Here is a 16,455-nt window from a genome sequence, read left to right on the forward strand (position 1 = left end):
GTTTGGGAAACAGCGTGTATTTATTACTATGGAGCGCATCAGCTGACAGTCACGCACTGCTATATGACAGTTTTGAGGATTGCATAGGAGGGGTGACGGCACCTGTAATGAAAAAGAAGGGAATCCCGCCATTTTTATATTTATTTAAAAACGTTTTCATGCCTAAATAAAGTGGAAGCACAGAACAGACTGACATTTAAAGGGCTAAGAAACCCCCCTGTTTAAGCCAGGTTTTTTCACACCTCTACTTTGGAAAAAGTCAGGAAAGTGGGCGTGTCCAGCTCTGGTCCGTAAAAATTTGCATAAAAATGGGAGTGTCGGTTTGGGAACGCACTGATTTTCATAGAGGCAAAACAAACACAGATGCAGAGGAGAAAGACAGTGACTGTGTTGACATGGACATCAGCAATCGAATTATTTGCCAAATTATTAAATGGTGGACTTTAACTGCAGTTTGGCTCTTTCGTTCAGGGATTTCATTCATGCCCCTCGTGACAAACGAGATATTTGATTTGCATGAAAAATACACGCATCCAGCAATTCCTAAATGTTCGATAAGGTACAGCGAATGAGAGAAAAAATAAAACCTCTGCATTTCCCCTTAACTTAGATGCACTCGGTAGGTGGTGTCAGAAAGCGGAGTGTGTTATTCCGGTCACAAAATGTGGTGAAAATCCTCAACGACGGTAAGTTTGGTTGTGGTGCTTACATGTTTGCACTTGGGAGAGCAGCATTTACAGTCCAGATAATTGTAGTGATGTTAACAAATCGTACATTTCATTACCTCAAAAATCATTTGAATAAAGTCCGTCTTTAAACACTGAAAGAAAACTGCTGACGATATTAAATAACTTTGCCTCTGAATTAACAAACAAAGACCACTGATCGCTCACTTACCAAATATGTAGAGACCGGACAAACAACACCAACTGGATCTGCGTCTTTATTAAAAGGAGACGAGCAGCAAATTCAGATTTCACCATTTCCAGATGTGAAAAGCTCTCGGGTAAACAGTGTTCCTTAGACACGCATTTCTGTCGAGTGTCGTGTGTACTGGTACTGTAATCCACACGTGAGTCCAGCTGCACTCTCATAGAGGGAAAATGAAAACAAAACCTTCACTGCAGCAAATTATAAAAGCAACACTGACGACCCGTATCTCCAAACAGTTCATGTTCTCCCACTTGGCAACACAACGGGTCGTCTCGCTGCCGTCTGAACACTGTAACCGGTAAAAACTGGTCTTGGAAGCTATCATGCAAATGAATATGCATAATGAAGTTGCACCGCATACACAATAGAGCGTTCTGATTGGTTTGAACAAAGTCTTACTCATGAATGAATGCAACACACTCAGAGACGTAATAAGGAACTCCCAGGTACAGACGTCCAGTCTACATGCTGGAATACACGTTACGATCTCATGGCCGTGACGCAGCTTCAAAAATTTGTTTCAAACCGGAAGTACAAATTTGCTCAAAATAACGCAAAAACAACAAATATATGTGACCTAATAGTGTTTTTAGAAGTGTGGGACACATATACGACTGTCAACAGTTAAAAAAATGCGTTTTGGTGTTTTGTGACCCTTTAAAAGCAAAGGGCGGCCCCTAGTGGTTCGGTGGTATGGGTTGCGTATAGGGAGGATCGGCTCTTTAAAGGGTCACGAAACACCAAAACACATTTTTTGAGCTGTTGACAGTCTTATATGTGTCCCACTCTGCTAAAAACACTATTAGGACACCTATATTTCACTAAAAAGTGTAAATTGGTTGTTTTTGCGTTATTTCAAGCAAATTCGTACTTCCGGTTTGAAACAAATTTTTGAAGCTGCGTCACGGTCATGACATAATAGCCTGTATTCCATCGTGCAGACTGGACGTCTGTGGCAGTGTGTTGCATTAATGCATGAGTAAGGCTTGGTTCAAACCAATCAGCGCGCTCTATTGTGCAACTTCATTAATATTCATTAGTGTCACCGTGCTTAGACTACAGACACACCACGTTGTGTTGGCAAAACAAGCGTGAAGTGTTGCTTTTATAGTTTGCTGCAGTTAAGTTTCGTTTTCATTTTCTCTCTGTGAGAGCTCAGACTCACGTGTGGATAAACAGTGTACGCAACGCGCGACAACAATAACTTACGTGTTTAAGGAGGATTATTGTTTACCTGAGAGCTGTTCTCATCTGCAAACGCTGAGATTCGGATTCGCTTGTAGTCTCCTCTTCATAAAGACGCGGCTCTAGTTGCTGGTGATTGTCCTGTCTCTACAGATTTGGTAAGTGAGTGACCAGTGCTCTTTGTTTATTCAGTTTGTTTGTATCAAACTAAGTTAACTATTGCACAGAGTGTAAACATGTTAGCACCACAACCAAACTTTAACCTCGTGTAGGGTTTTCACCGCATTTTGTGACCGGAATAACACACGCGGCTTTTTGACGCTATCTGCCGTGTGCATCTAAGTTTCCGGGAAATGCAGAGTTTTTTTTTCTCTCATTCGCCGTGCGGTATCAAACATTGCATGAAAAATACACGCTTAGAGCAGATCCTCGAATCAAATATCTCGTTTGTCGCGAGGGGTATGAATGAATTCCCTGAATCAAAGAGCCAAACTGCAGTTAAAGTCCACCATTTAATAATTTGGCAAATAATTCGACTACCGATGTCCATGTAGGTTAAACACCATCACTTTCTCCTGTGTGTGTATTTTGACTCTGAAACTTGCGCGTGCCCAAATAGACACTCCCACACCCTCCCACTTTAGTTCCTCCGACACTCCCCCCTAAACAGAGCTGGACACGCCCACTTTTCTGACTTTTTCCAAAGTAGAGGTGTGAAAACACCCTGCTGAAACGAGAGGGTTTCATGGCCCTTTAATGCCACCCTTTAGAGAAAGACTGAAAATACGGGAGAAATACGAAAAAATACCCTTACGGGATGATAGCGGGATAGAACTGTAAAATACGGGAGAATCCCAAGAAAAAAATGGGAGGGTTGACAGGTATGGTGAGATGTAGCTTGTGGACCAAGACAAAGTTGTCAGTGATTCTTCCTCTTGTTAAGTCATACAGTGTGAAACCCCTGTCGTCGATCTATCTTGCAGTGTAAACACATGCTAGCCCAGATAGTCATGCAGTGTGAAAACATCTGTGAGGCCACTACTTTGAAAATCATGCAGTCTGAACTCGGCATAAGGGGTTAAAACATGCGCTCAATGAAAAACAAAAATCAGAACTGACCATAAAAAAAAAAAAAAAAAACGCAGTGCACCCTTACAGAAAACAAAGCAACAGATTCAGACAATTCATTTATTTTCTACCAGTTACAGTAACCACCGTTGACAATATTATTTACAAAACTGTCAGTTCACAGTTAACCGCGTCACGGTGAGCTAAAACGTCCACTGGTTGTCAATCCAACATTATCTGTAGTCTTCTACCACACATTCCTAAGACAGACGTTATATATATTTAAATATATAAAATGCTTTCAAATCGTTGAACTCAAACCTGAAAAATGCAAAGCCACTTTACGTAATTACATTTGAAGCTCGTATCAGAGAGGATACGAGGACATTCTGTTCCTTTAGGCACATCAGAGCGACTCTCTGAAGTCTTTAAAAGCTTTAGCCCTGAAAGTTTTGCGAAGTGATTGTGAAGCTGTGTGTTGTGCCCCAGTGACGGTAATAAAAACGCTGTGTTAATACTGAAATCACATGCCGTTGTATGCTGGTCCTCCGCTGCCCTCGGGCACCACCCAATTGATGTTCTGGCTTGGGTCTTTGATATCACAGGTCTTGCAGTGAACGCAGTTCTGAGCGTTGATCTGTAATCTCATGCCATCACCCGTCTCCAGAGGAACATACTCGTACACACCTGTGGGACAGGAGAAACAGTGTGTTAAAGAAACACTATGCTTTTTTAGGCACATTTAACGGCTCCCCTAGTTTGAGCATAAAGGTGCGGTATGTAAGCCTGACACCCAGGGGTTGAACTAGGTATTGCACTCAGGTTCAAAACACACGCAAGAGCAGGTTGCCAGATGGACGTCACCAACAGAAATGTGCCTGACTATCAAGCCTAAAGGCTGATTTGAGTCGTGTTTCATATAAAAGCAGAGGCACGAAATAGAATTAATATTTTCCTATATATTAAGTTTTTGTTCTAATCCAAACCTAAAATTCATATAATAGAAACAATTTATAATTTATAATAGATCATTTATATATTAATATATTAGATATATTATTTTTATTACTGTTTTTTCCTAAAATTGTATATATATATATATATATATATATATATATATATATATATATATATATATATGTCTGATTCTCAAATCTGATTGGTTGATAGCCGTGCGATATTCTGCAATATCAGCACCCGTACAGCCTCTTTACCCTTTGTGTATTACTCCGCCCACATACAACCCGCAAAAAGCAGACACTACAGATCTAAAGTTTAAAAGATGCACGCTCAACTGTTTAACTGTCAGCTTATGCTTTGAATCCGGATGAAAGTAGTTCCTCATACAAAAGGGTTTTTGAGACTCTTCATGTTTGATTTTGTTTTTATATACACAATTATGCCGTCAAACTGCTGTATAAACGCAATACCACACTCGTAGCAGTGCGATAGGGCTGTATATCGGAACTGGTGGGGGCACTAAGGCCCCTAGGGCAACGCACGCCTCCCACCAGTGCCGATATACAGCCATGTCGCACTGCTACTCGTGTGATATTGCTCATATATATATATATATATATATATATATATATATATATATATATATATATATATATATATATATATAATCAATTTGATATATTGAATAATAATATGATATATTATTATTTTTTTAATTATCATATGTATATATCTTTTTTTTCCACTACTACTATCACTAGTTACTGTGTTTATTGTGCTTTTATTATATATGTATGTTTTTTTATCTTTAATGTAAACTTTATAAATGCTTTAGCAATACATCTGTAACATTTGTCATGGCAATAAAGCAATTACTGCATTAAATTATTGAATTGAATATTTTCTATTTCTTGCAGCTGAAAAGCAGAATAAGCTGACAATGATCTCCTCAAATACACCTCATGTGCTTTATTCAGTGTTAATGGCTAAAAATGTGAGTTTTAATGCTATTTTAAGTGACATTTATTGCCATACTACTGAAAGCAGCAGCAGATAGTTCTCCTCAGATCTTGAAAATAAAATAAACCGTTTAAAATGAAATTTTTAAAACTGTGACTCAGTGCAAACCGACACATGTCAGTAATTCAGCATTTACATTTAATCATGTTAAAGAGGTTTAATATGTATTAATTAGATGATAAACCTTAGCATTTGATGAGTGAGTGCATACTCTGTGCTACTGAATGAGTAGACCAGAGGTCGCATTTCAGTTGCGGACGCATGCTTTGAGAGCCTTCATGACTGATTGAATAAAATATGCTGTTTTCCATGAAGGCAACCCGGGGTGCTGAAATATAATTGGCTAAACTGGCAATGGGTGGGTTAAAAAAAAAAAAAAAAAAAAAAAAGACATTCCAGCACATTTTTACAGCAGAATATCTGACTTCAGCATTGTTTTTCAGATAAACAAGAATGTTCACTGAGCATGCTTCTTAAATATCTGCAAACATATTATAATATTTTATGCTTTAGAAGAGTCAAAGACTTGCATATAGCACCTTTAACCATTGTTGAATCCATTAAAGAGTTCCTATTGTTTTTTTTTTTTTTTTATGAGCTTCCATGCAGTGTGTAACACCACTCTAAGTGAATGAAAACATCCAGCAGAGGTTTAATCTGAAAGTGCACCGTGCTTAAAACTATTGATTCTCAAAAATAGGAGTTGACTTTGAGTCATTTATAATGAACCGTGTTTGATTTCAAATTTATTGCCATTTTGCGTTGGTATTGATATGAAATATCGCCATATATGAAGTGCAAGACCCGAGAAAACTTAAAACCACTAGCAGAGTGCAGGGATGGGATTGATCATGACTGAAGATGAGCGATCACTCATTAAAGTTCATTTTCACAACAAAATCACATAGCCAAGCCAGCCTTGTGCTGTGTTTGTTCCTGTCATTTTTCTGATGATTAATAGAATAACCTTCCCTGCAACTCGGGATTCGCCCGCCGTTTGTTATTAAAGGAAGGATCAGCAAAGAATATTAATGTATAGGACTTTGTCAGACCTTGACTGTCAGTACACAGTTCATATAAGGACCAGATCACAACCTGCAAGTGTGAATAAAATGGTTGTCGCCTCATTTCCTCTAGCATTCTCTTGGAAAATATGCATATAATTGTGTGTTATAACTTGTAATCACTCTGTGCAGCTTGTACTGTATCTCTCTGGTTAACTCTTTATCGGGTCGAAATAGATCATTAAATCAGATTACAGTAGTTGACATTAGGAGTGGATCAAAAAGCTTTTCAAAATTGTCCACAGACAGGAATGGGTGTTGTTGAAAAGTTTTAGGCAGTGGCGGTTCTAAAGGGGGGACAGGGGGGGCCGGTGCCCCCGTGTCAACAAGCTTGGCCCCCCCTCTGGCCCCCCTAAATTTGGACGCATATTTTTGTGTCTAAACGCCACGGAGAAACAAGATCAGCCATCGGTGGCGCACGCACTCGCTCTGTTTGCTTTCGCGCGCTCTCGCTCTGTCAGTTACGGTGCTGCGCGCATCAGTTTCTCGCATTCGTTAGAAGTTAACCCCCAAATTGACACAGGTAATAAGATTAAACTTCAGTCATGTTCATGTTGTGAAACACTATCAAAATGTCCACTGTTGATGATATTAGACTTCTGTTTTCAATAGCGATTTTAACACTTTTAATAGAGGAAGTCCTCGGCTATGCATGAGGCTATTGTGCAGAGATTAAGTGTAAGTTACATAGTTTTACGTTAGGAAATGCAGTCTTGAACTTACAAACAGTCTGCAAGACAGAGAACAGATGAAACACAGTAATCCAGTTTAGTTTTCAGTCACGTAAAGTCATATTCAACTTGTTCAGTTTTACCTTAGTTCGTTTTTTGATTTCAGTCGTGACATAAAGCACGAATCTTTAACACATGATTTATTTACAACACATTTTTACACGTAATAGTTTAACTTACTAATTTCTAATAACTACTTTTTTTATCTTTCCCATGGTGACAGTCGGTGCATATATTTTACTAGTTATTCTGCAAGATAGTTGTATTCAGATGAAAGTACCTTTATTCTATAGTCTTTGAATCAGATTAAAGTGTAATTTAAAGACTTCACTAGGCTATGTTAACTAGGAAAGTTGAAATAATTAGTCAAGTTATTGTTTAACTGGTATGTTGTATAGACAATTAAAAAATACACAGTAAATACTTATTAAAAGGAGGCTAATAACACTGACTTAAATAAAAAAATAATCTAAAACTGCTTTTATTCAAGAAATAAACAAAAAAAAAAGACTTATTATGACTCTAGAAGAATGTTTGTGTATAGGAAATACTGTAAAAATCTCCTTGGTTTGATTTAGATCACTTGGAAAACATTACTGTATTTTAAATTAATGGAAAGGCAAAAAATGGACTTCAACTGCATCTGTTAAAGTTTACAGGTGTAAAAATGAGTCTTGATGTAGAAATGTGTTATCCAACAATACAAAGTGACTTGTCAAATAAATGAACATGGAAGATTATTTTGAGTTTAGGTTATTTAATTAGCTTATTTACGAAGACAGGGCAGCACTATGGCGCAGTGGGTAGCACAATCGCCTCACAGCAAGAAGGTTGCTGGTTCGAGCCCCGGCTGGGTCAGTTGGCATTTCTGTGTGGAGTTTGCATGGTCTCCCCGTGTTGGCGTGGGTTTCCTCCGGGTGCTTCAGTTTCCCCCACCAGTCCAAAAACATGTGGTACAGGTGGTACACTAAATTGTCTGTGGTGTATAGGTGTTTCCCAGTGATTTGGTGCAGCTGGAAGGGCATCTGCTGCCTAAAACAAATGCTGGATAAGTTGACAGTTCATTCCACTGTGGCGGCCCCAGATTAATAAAGGGACTAAGCCGAAAAGAAAACGAATGAATGAATGTTTATGAAGACTGCAGAGTGATGCATAAAATAATGACTTTAAATAATTAAATAGTTTGTGATGTATGTTAAAGTGTACCCCCTAAATGTACAAGTGGCCCCTGCCCAGCCCCCCCAGTTACTCTGGTCTAGAACCGCCACTGGTTTGAGAACAACTTTGATAAACTTTTGACCCACTTCAAATGTTGATTACTGTAGACCCTTAGCATCTCAAAATAAAAGGTTTTGATCATCTCGTATTTAAACCTGGACCCCTCTGAAATCTGTGTGCATTAGTGCATACCAGCGGGACAGAACCTCTGCTCAGGACCGTCATAAATGGCAAGGTTTTTGCTAACAGGAATACTGTCATCTTTGAGCGTCAGATGAGCCGGCTGGTCGTGTTCGTGATTTGTCCCGCTCAAAGCCACAGACGACAACAGATCAAAGCTGATCTTCCCGTCAGGTTTGGGGTACTCGATGGGAGAACAGTCCTTTGCCGGCTTCAGCTGAGCATAGTCTGAGCCTAAAGGACAACAATTTGTTTATCATTAGAAATACAATAAAGACTGATGACGGATAATCGCATATTTAACACTCTGGATGTATATGAAATCTCATTTTTCTCTGCTTTTTGAAAACACTCATATTTACAACTTGAATTTAAAGGGGACCTATTATGCAAAATCACCTTTTTAAGGCATTTAAAAACAGTTGTATGGCAACAGTCATTGAATATAACCTGTTAATAATGGTTAAAATCTATTAATTTTATTTTCCATCGCCAAAAAACAGTCTGCAGATACACTTTGGTTGACATTCTCCCTTTGTACATGCCATCAGAGGGGGAAAGCCAGACTCATTAGTAACCATGTCTCCCTCATTAGCATAGGAGTTAGTCCTGTTTTTGAAACTGCCACTATGCTGACACACAGACGTTTGTAGCTCCGCCCTCTTTTGAAATAAGCACAATCTCATTCAAATTTAAAGAGACAGTCACCCAAATGACATAATTTGGACCAAAGCCTAAAAGGGTCAGCTTTAAAGAGTTTTAAAACATTATTTGTGTGCTTTCTTAAGCTAAAATTTCACATTCACACTCTAGGGACATCAGAGACTTATTTAACATTTTATATCACATCTTATTTTACATCTTGCATTTAAAAAAGGGGCATAATAGGTCACCTTTAAGATTATTTAAAACCTTTTTTAAGATTATTATGATTTACATTTAAGACCTGTATCACAATGTTGGTCTAATTTGTAGCCATAACACAGTTAATTATATACAGACTAGCAAAACAAGAAACACAGAAATAAATCTTTAGTGCTTTTTAGAGGTATTTAGGTTTTAGGAATTTTTAGTGGTGCCAATAATTTTGAAATATTGATTTTTCCGTTGTTCTTTAATTTTTAATTTTGTGAACTAAAATGGACTATTGTGAACTAACCTGAATTATAATGACCAAAATGACAGAGAATGTCTTTGGTTATGTCAGAGTATAACCTGTATTTCTATGCTTTGAATCAACATTTAAATAAAGTGTTTTTGCATTGGCAAGGAATGTAGCAAAATATGAAAGCCATCAGATAATTACAAGTACGCATGCCGATATTGTACAAAAACCCACTCTGCCTTGGTCATTTTCAAACTTTTTGAAAGTAATTAATAATGTTCATGTAAATGTAATAATTTATTAATTTTATTTTAAAGTATGATCTGACCCTATTCATTTTCAGCTCTTCCTGAACACACTATCAAACCAAATACAATTAAAAACAACACTTTGCCCCCAGTAAACTTCCACAACAGGCTTTATTTCCATAAACTGAGTGGCGATCTGACAGCACATAATTTTTTTTGTCAATAAAAAACAAATTCGCTCCTCTTGCAAACAATAAACATACCCAATCAATTAAATAAGATTAATACAAATAAATGTGTTAACATTTATATTACGTTTTGTTTTATTTATAATACAAATATATTTGTAATTTTTCAAAATACATTCAAAATCAAAAAGAGGATGCATTAAAGGCATAATAAGTTACACCTGACTTTGCATTGTGTGTGTGAAATAACACAAACACCACTGAGTCTCATTTGACACCAATGAAAAAACATGTCATTAAGAATATTTTGCTTCCTTGACCTCTCTATCATAATAAAATTCTCTTTGGAATATAAGTGACAGCATGCTAACCATTTAAAAAAAGACTTATACAGACAATACGGTAAGTAAAACTGAAGCAGTGATCAGATGATCTAAAGCAGTGGTTCCCAAAGTGGGGGTTGAGACCCCTTGGGTGGGTCGTGGCATAATGAGAGAGGGTGGTGGTGGGGGGTTGGTGGGCTCATTTGGTGCTTTCCAAATATCATATTCATTTTATTAACTATTAGAATTAACATATTAAATCCATAAACTACAGAAAATAAAAATAGTAGTTACTAGTTACATAAAAAACAACAAGCATGTGACCCCTGGGGTGATTAGGTTATATAAAAGACACAGCAGATAGATTTTATGGCACTAAGTTAAACTTTTACATCACTCACATACATTAAAAATAAACACAGGCCACAACTGAACATGGAGGATGATCTCTGAGTGGTGTTCACTAAAATTGACTCTTTTTTTTTTTTTTTTTTTTTTAAATCGCCACTCAGTTTATGGAAGTGAAGCCTGTTGTGGAAGTTTAATGGGGGCAAAGTTTTGTTTTTAAATGTATTTGTTTTGATAGTATGTTTATAAGGAAGAGCTGAAAATGCTTAGGGTCAGATCATACTTTAAAATAAAATTATATTACATTATTAATTACTTTCAAAAAGTTTGAAAATGACCAAGGCAGAGTGGGTTTTTGTACAATATTGGCATGCATACTTGTATCTGATGGCTTTCATATTTTGCTGCATTCCTTGCCAGTGCAAAAACATTTTTTTAATATGTATAATCACCTCAGGAGCATATTGGGGGTCTCGAGTCACTTTGCTGTTTTGGGGGTCAAAGGCTAAGAAGTTTGGGAACCCCTGATCTAAAACAACCTTTTTTTCATAATAAATGTCTCACCGCTATGCTTTAAAGTCCATGGCTCTTTTCCTCTAAAAATCCAGTAGAAGATCCCAGTGTAGACCATCCCACCGTAGAGGCCGAAGTACGTATGGAAGGATGGTCTGATGTTCCTCACCGAACGCAGCTCCTTCCAAACCCAGGACTTTTTCAAAGCTTCCTCATATTCAGGAATATAGAGACCTAACAGAGACACAAAACAAGGTGGAGAGGGTAGTGTCAGGGACGCGGATATAAATGAGGGCGCGGGTGGTGAGGGTAGTGTCAGGGACGCGGATATAACTGAGGATGCGGGTGGTGAGGGTAGTGGCAGGGACGCGGATATAACTGAGGACGTGGGTGGAGAGGGTAGTGTCAGGGACGCGGATATAACTGAGGATGCGGGTGGTGAGGGTAGTGGCAGGGACGCGGATATATCTGAGGGCGCGGGTGGTGAGGGTAGTGTCAGGGACGCGGATATAACTGAGGACGCGGGTGGTGAGGGTAGTGTCAGACACGCGGATATATCTGAGGGCGCGGGTGGTGAGGGTAGTGTCAGGGATGCGAATATAACTGACGATGCAGGTGGTGAGGGTAGTGTGGCAGACACCGCTGTCTCTATTCTGCCGCCCTAGGCGGCCGCCTAGGTCGCCTTTACGGAGGCGCCAGCCCTGATTGCTTCATTCATCTTTTCCTCTATCCTGACTAGTCTTCCAGTTCTTGCTGCTAAAAAACATCCCCACAGCATGATGCTGCCACCATCATGTTTCACTGTAGGGATGCTTTTAGCCTGGTGATGAGCAGTGCCTGGTTTTTTCCAAACGTAACGCCTGGCATTCACTCCAAAGAGTTCAATTTTAGTCTCATCAGACCAGAGAATTTAGTTTCTGATGGTCCTTCAGATGCCTTTTGGCAAATTCCAGGCGGGCATCGGCTTCCGTCTGGCCACTCTACCATACAGGCCTGATTGGTGGAATCCTGCACAGATAGTTGTCCTTCTGTAAGGTTCTCCTCTCTCCATAGAAGAACGCTGGAGCTCAGACAGAGTGACCATCGGGTTATTGATCACCTCTCTAAGGCCCTTCTCCCCTGATCACTCAGCTTAGATGGCCGGCCAGCTCTAGAAAGAGTCTTGGTGGTTCCAAACATCTTCCACTTACCGATGATGGAGGCCACTGAGCTCATTGGAACTTTCAGAGCAGCAGAATTTCTTTTGTAACATTTCCCAGCCTTGTGCCTTGAGACAATCCTGTCTCGGAGGTCAACAGACAATTCCCTTGTCTTCATGCTTGGTTTGTGCTTTGACATGCACTGTCAACCCTGGGACCCTATATAGAAAGGTGTATGCCTTTTTAAATCATGTCCAATCAACTGAATTGGCCACAGGTGAACTCCAGTAAAACTGCTGAAACATCTCAAGAATGATTAGTGGAAACAGAATGTACCTGAGCTCAATTTAGAGCTTCAAGGCAAAGGCTGTCAATACTTCTGTACATGTGATTGTTCAGGTTTTTTATTTGTAATAAATTTGCGACGATTTCAAAAACTCTCTCAACACTGTCATTATGGGGTATTGTGTGTAGAATGTTGAGGAAAAATTATTAATCTAATCCATTTTGGAATAAGGCTGTAACATAAGAAAATGTGGAATAAGTGAAGCGCTATGAATACTTTCCCGATGCACTGTATGCTGTAATAGTTGGCGGTTCATTCCACTGTGGTGACCCCTGATAAATCAGAGACTAAGCCTAAGTAAAATTAATAAAAAACCTGCACATTTCCAGCCAGTGTGTTTACAGAGACCAGAGCTAGTGTTATTAGATTAATCACTAAAACACTCACTGTCAGCGTAATTTATAAACACATTGATTATGAACTCAACAGTCAGCTGACTGATTATTTTGTCTAAAGAAAGAGAATTATACTAATAATGTTTATTTGCAAAAGCAGCATATCTAAAAAAAAACGTAAATCATGCTAGTCGATAGGAAGAAATCAACTATATAAATGTATATCCAGTAGCTGTTCAGAAATATTCTGGGTCAAGCCTAGAAGTTGTAAGCTCTTCAACTGCATGTCCTCCTTAATGTCCCAAGACCATGTTTAATATCCTGTGAGTTACACCTCAGCTAATCTGCATAGAAGTGTGGGTCGGCTACCTGTGGTTTGCGACTGCAGATTCTCATCAGTGATTTTGCTGAAGGCGGTCTCGGCCGCCAGCATGCCGCTCTTCATGGCCGTGTGTGTGCCTTTGATCTTGGGCACGTTCATGAAGCCTGGACTGCAGCCGATCAACATGCCGCCTGGAAATGTCAGCTGAGGGATTGACTGGAGGGGGGAAATTGTGGATGTGAGAAGTTAAAAGAGACAGGAGAAAAAGGAAGAATATTATGCCTTGAAGTAGACATATGCCTACATACAGTTGAGGTCTAAATTATTCGATTTTTTTATTCTTTTTCAAATGTTTCCCAAATGATGTAAAACAGAGCAAGCAATTTTTCCACAGTATTTTCTATAATATTTTTTTCTTCTGGAGAAAGTTTTATTTGTTTTATTTCAGCTAGTTTAAAAGCAGTTTTTAATTGTTTTAAAACCATTTTAAGGTCAATATTAGCCCCCTTAAGCAATATTTTATTTTGATTGTCTACAATGACTTGCCTAATTACCCTAACTTGTCTATTTAACCTAGTTAATTCTTTAAATGTCACTTTAAGCTGTATGGAAGTAAAATCTAGTAAAATATTAATATTCATTCATTCATTCATTTATTTTCTTGTCGGCTTAGTCCCTTTATTAATCTGGGGTCGCCACAGCGGAATGAACCGCCAACTTATCCAGCAAGTTTTTACGCAGCGGATGTCCTTCCAGCCGCAACAAATCTCTGGGAAAAATATTAATATTTCTAATATCTAGTAAAATATTATTTACTGTCATGATGGCTGAAATAAATCAGTTATTAAAGATGAGTTATTAAAACTATTATGTTTAGAAATGTGTAATAAATTGTGTGAGAAATAAAAAAATCTTCTCTTTATTAAACAGAAACTGGGAAAAGAAATAAACAGGAGGAATAATAATTTTGACTTGTACAAATGTCCAATAAGTCAATGGATCGTAATAATGAACTAGCACAATATTTGATATAGTGGGCCCTTCAAAACACATTTATTCATTCATTGATTCATTCATTTTCCTTCGACTTAGTCCCTTATTCATTAGGGGTCGCCACAACAGAATGAACTGCCAACTATTATTGCATATGTTTTACACGGTGGATACCCTTCCAGCTGCAACCCATCACTAGGAAACACCCATTCAAATTTACACACACTCACACACTACAGCCAATTTAGTTTATTCAATTCACCTATAGCGCATGTCTTTGGACTGTGGGTGTTTCGTGTCAGCACGTATTGGTTATTTATGTTTGTATTATGTGTATCGTTGGCTGCGTCCGAAACTGCATTCTTCCATACTATATAGTACACTATAATCAGTATGCGAGCCAAGTAGTACGTCCGAATTCATAGAATTCGAAAATCAGTATGCGAGAAGTACCCGGATGTCTTACTACTTCCGGCGAGATTCTGGAGTGCGCATCCCATGCACGCTGCGCTATCCCACGAGCGAATTCATTAATGGAAGTGAAGCGACGCAACTGACGCAGGTAGGTCACGTGACCATGACAAAATGGCGGATGTAGTACGTCCGAATTCCATTCATACTTTTTACATTCATACTGTATAGAACGTACCGTTCTAACGACAGAGTAGTACGTTTAAATTCAAATGCAGAACCTACTAAGTAGTAGGCGGTTTCGGACGCAGCCATTGTGTTTTTCTTTCCATCACCCCAGTTCACTTCCTTGTTTTTCCTACTGCTGTTTCAGATTGGCTGGTTCACCTCCACTTGATACAACCAATTCTGAAACTGCCTTATGTTGACTCTTTCCTTAGTAGCAACTTGATTTTGGTCTCAGCCAATCAGATCACTCCAGCTCAGTATATATTTTGTGACTGCAAACAGTTTGTCAGTCTTTGTTGGCTCAATTTGTTATTGGTTTCTGTGCTTGTTTGCTTGCTTGAATCTGTGTTTTTATCCCCATTTGTTTTGTTGTGATACATTGTCTGTCTTCACCTTTATTTACACTGTGTTGTCATTTTGGTTTGTTCTTAACTGTGCAATCATTCATTCCCTTTCCTCATGTTTCCCTACAGAGGTTTGGTAGAAAGACTGGTAGGTAAGTAGGTCACGTGAAATACATTTCAACACAGGAGTTCAACTGTCTAGAGATACACTAGGGAAGGGGGTGAGTGCCAACACGTGTATTTTTGGTTAAGTGGATAGTTAGTGTAGTTTAGGTAAAACGTCTTGGACCTTGAAGATTTATTTTTCACATTTTTGTTTTTTTAGACTAGATTAGAGGGGATTTGATATTAGTAAGACTGCTTGGTTTTGATTATTTCTTTGCTTTAGTGCCAGTCTTTCTAATTTAGGTTTTGTTTTGGGTTGTGATTTGTAAATATTGTAAATAGCTCACAATAAAATTACAATTGTTTTTGTTATGTCCATTTATGTATTAATTCTGCTCTTTTTATTTTTGGGAGTTGTTCTGTGTCTCTCTGCAGGAAGCAGCTGCTTGCTCCTTTGTTTGGTCCTGCCCCTGTTTCAATTGATGCCACACCCTGCCTTGTCAGCTGACTCCTGGCTGCCTATAAATTCTTCCTCTGTCACTTCCTGTTTAGCTGTTTGAGCTCACTTGTGGTTGGTAGTGGTGTGTTTATGGTTATAGAAAGAAATCGTGTTTGTTTGTTAGATTTGTTGAATTGGAGTTTGTCTAAGTGTTTGAGAAAGATCTGTGAAAGTATTTAGTGCTTTAGTTCTGGCTTTGTTGATGTTGAAAATCTGACCTCTGTCTGTTAAATGACTACTCTGCTGTTTTGCCCCTTTTTGGATTTGTTTGCGGATTGTAAATATTTGTACATAGTAAGAAGAGAGCTTGACGCCATTTTCTTTTGTACCTTCTTTAATTGATTGTTTCTGTGGACAAGGGAGTAAGGTAAGAAAGTGTATTTTATTTTCGTTCTTTTTGCTGAAAATAGGGAATTTAGAGGGGATTTAAACTTAGATTGTTTGGTTTATTGTTTTGGCCTGGTCAGCTCCTGAAGTTAAAAAAAGAGACAAATTTTGTTTGAGAAAATCATTGTGAAAATAAAATCTTTATATATTTTCTTAAGCAGCAATGTGTGTGTAGTCTTCCCTTTCATGTCACGTCCTTACCCCTAGACGGGGCGTAACAGTTTTATTAAACAGAGTTAATATTGAATCCAACTCAGTTGTG

At 38.4% G+C, this 16,455-nt stretch overlaps 1 protein-coding gene and 1 long non-coding RNA gene across 3 annotated transcripts in view; one reads left to right on the forward strand and one right to left on the reverse strand.

The window, feature by feature from the left end:
* LOC147840923 (uncharacterized) overlaps nucleotides 1–16,455 on the forward strand; it is an 834,865-nt gene that overhangs the window by 119,235 nt on the left and 699,175 nt on the right. The gene's annotated exons all lie outside the window — the stretch shown is intronic.
* etfdh (electron transfer flavoprotein dehydrogenase) overlaps nucleotides 3,293–16,455 on the reverse strand; it is a 31,729-nt gene continuing 18,566 nt past the window's right edge. For both annotated transcript variants that reach the window (XM_087280410.1, NM_001004598.1), the window contains 4 exon segments: nucleotides 13,274–13,442; nucleotides 11,136–11,318; nucleotides 8,372–8,593; nucleotides 3,293–3,873 (listed from right to left, as the gene is read on the reverse strand). In XM_087280410.1, the coding sequence (XP_087136536.1) occupies nucleotides 3,710–3,873; nucleotides 8,372–8,593; nucleotides 11,136–11,318; nucleotides 13,274–13,442 (738 nt within the window). In that variant the 3' untranslated portion in view covers nucleotides 3,293–3,709.

The sequence above is a fragment of the Danio rerio genome, chromosome 14 (genome assembly GCF_052040795.2).
Source record: "Danio rerio strain M-AB ecotype USA chromosome 14, GRCz13ab, whole genome shotgun sequence".
In the NCBI taxonomy this organism is placed as follows: Eukaryota; Metazoa; Chordata; class Actinopteri; order Cypriniformes; family Danionidae; genus Danio; species Danio rerio.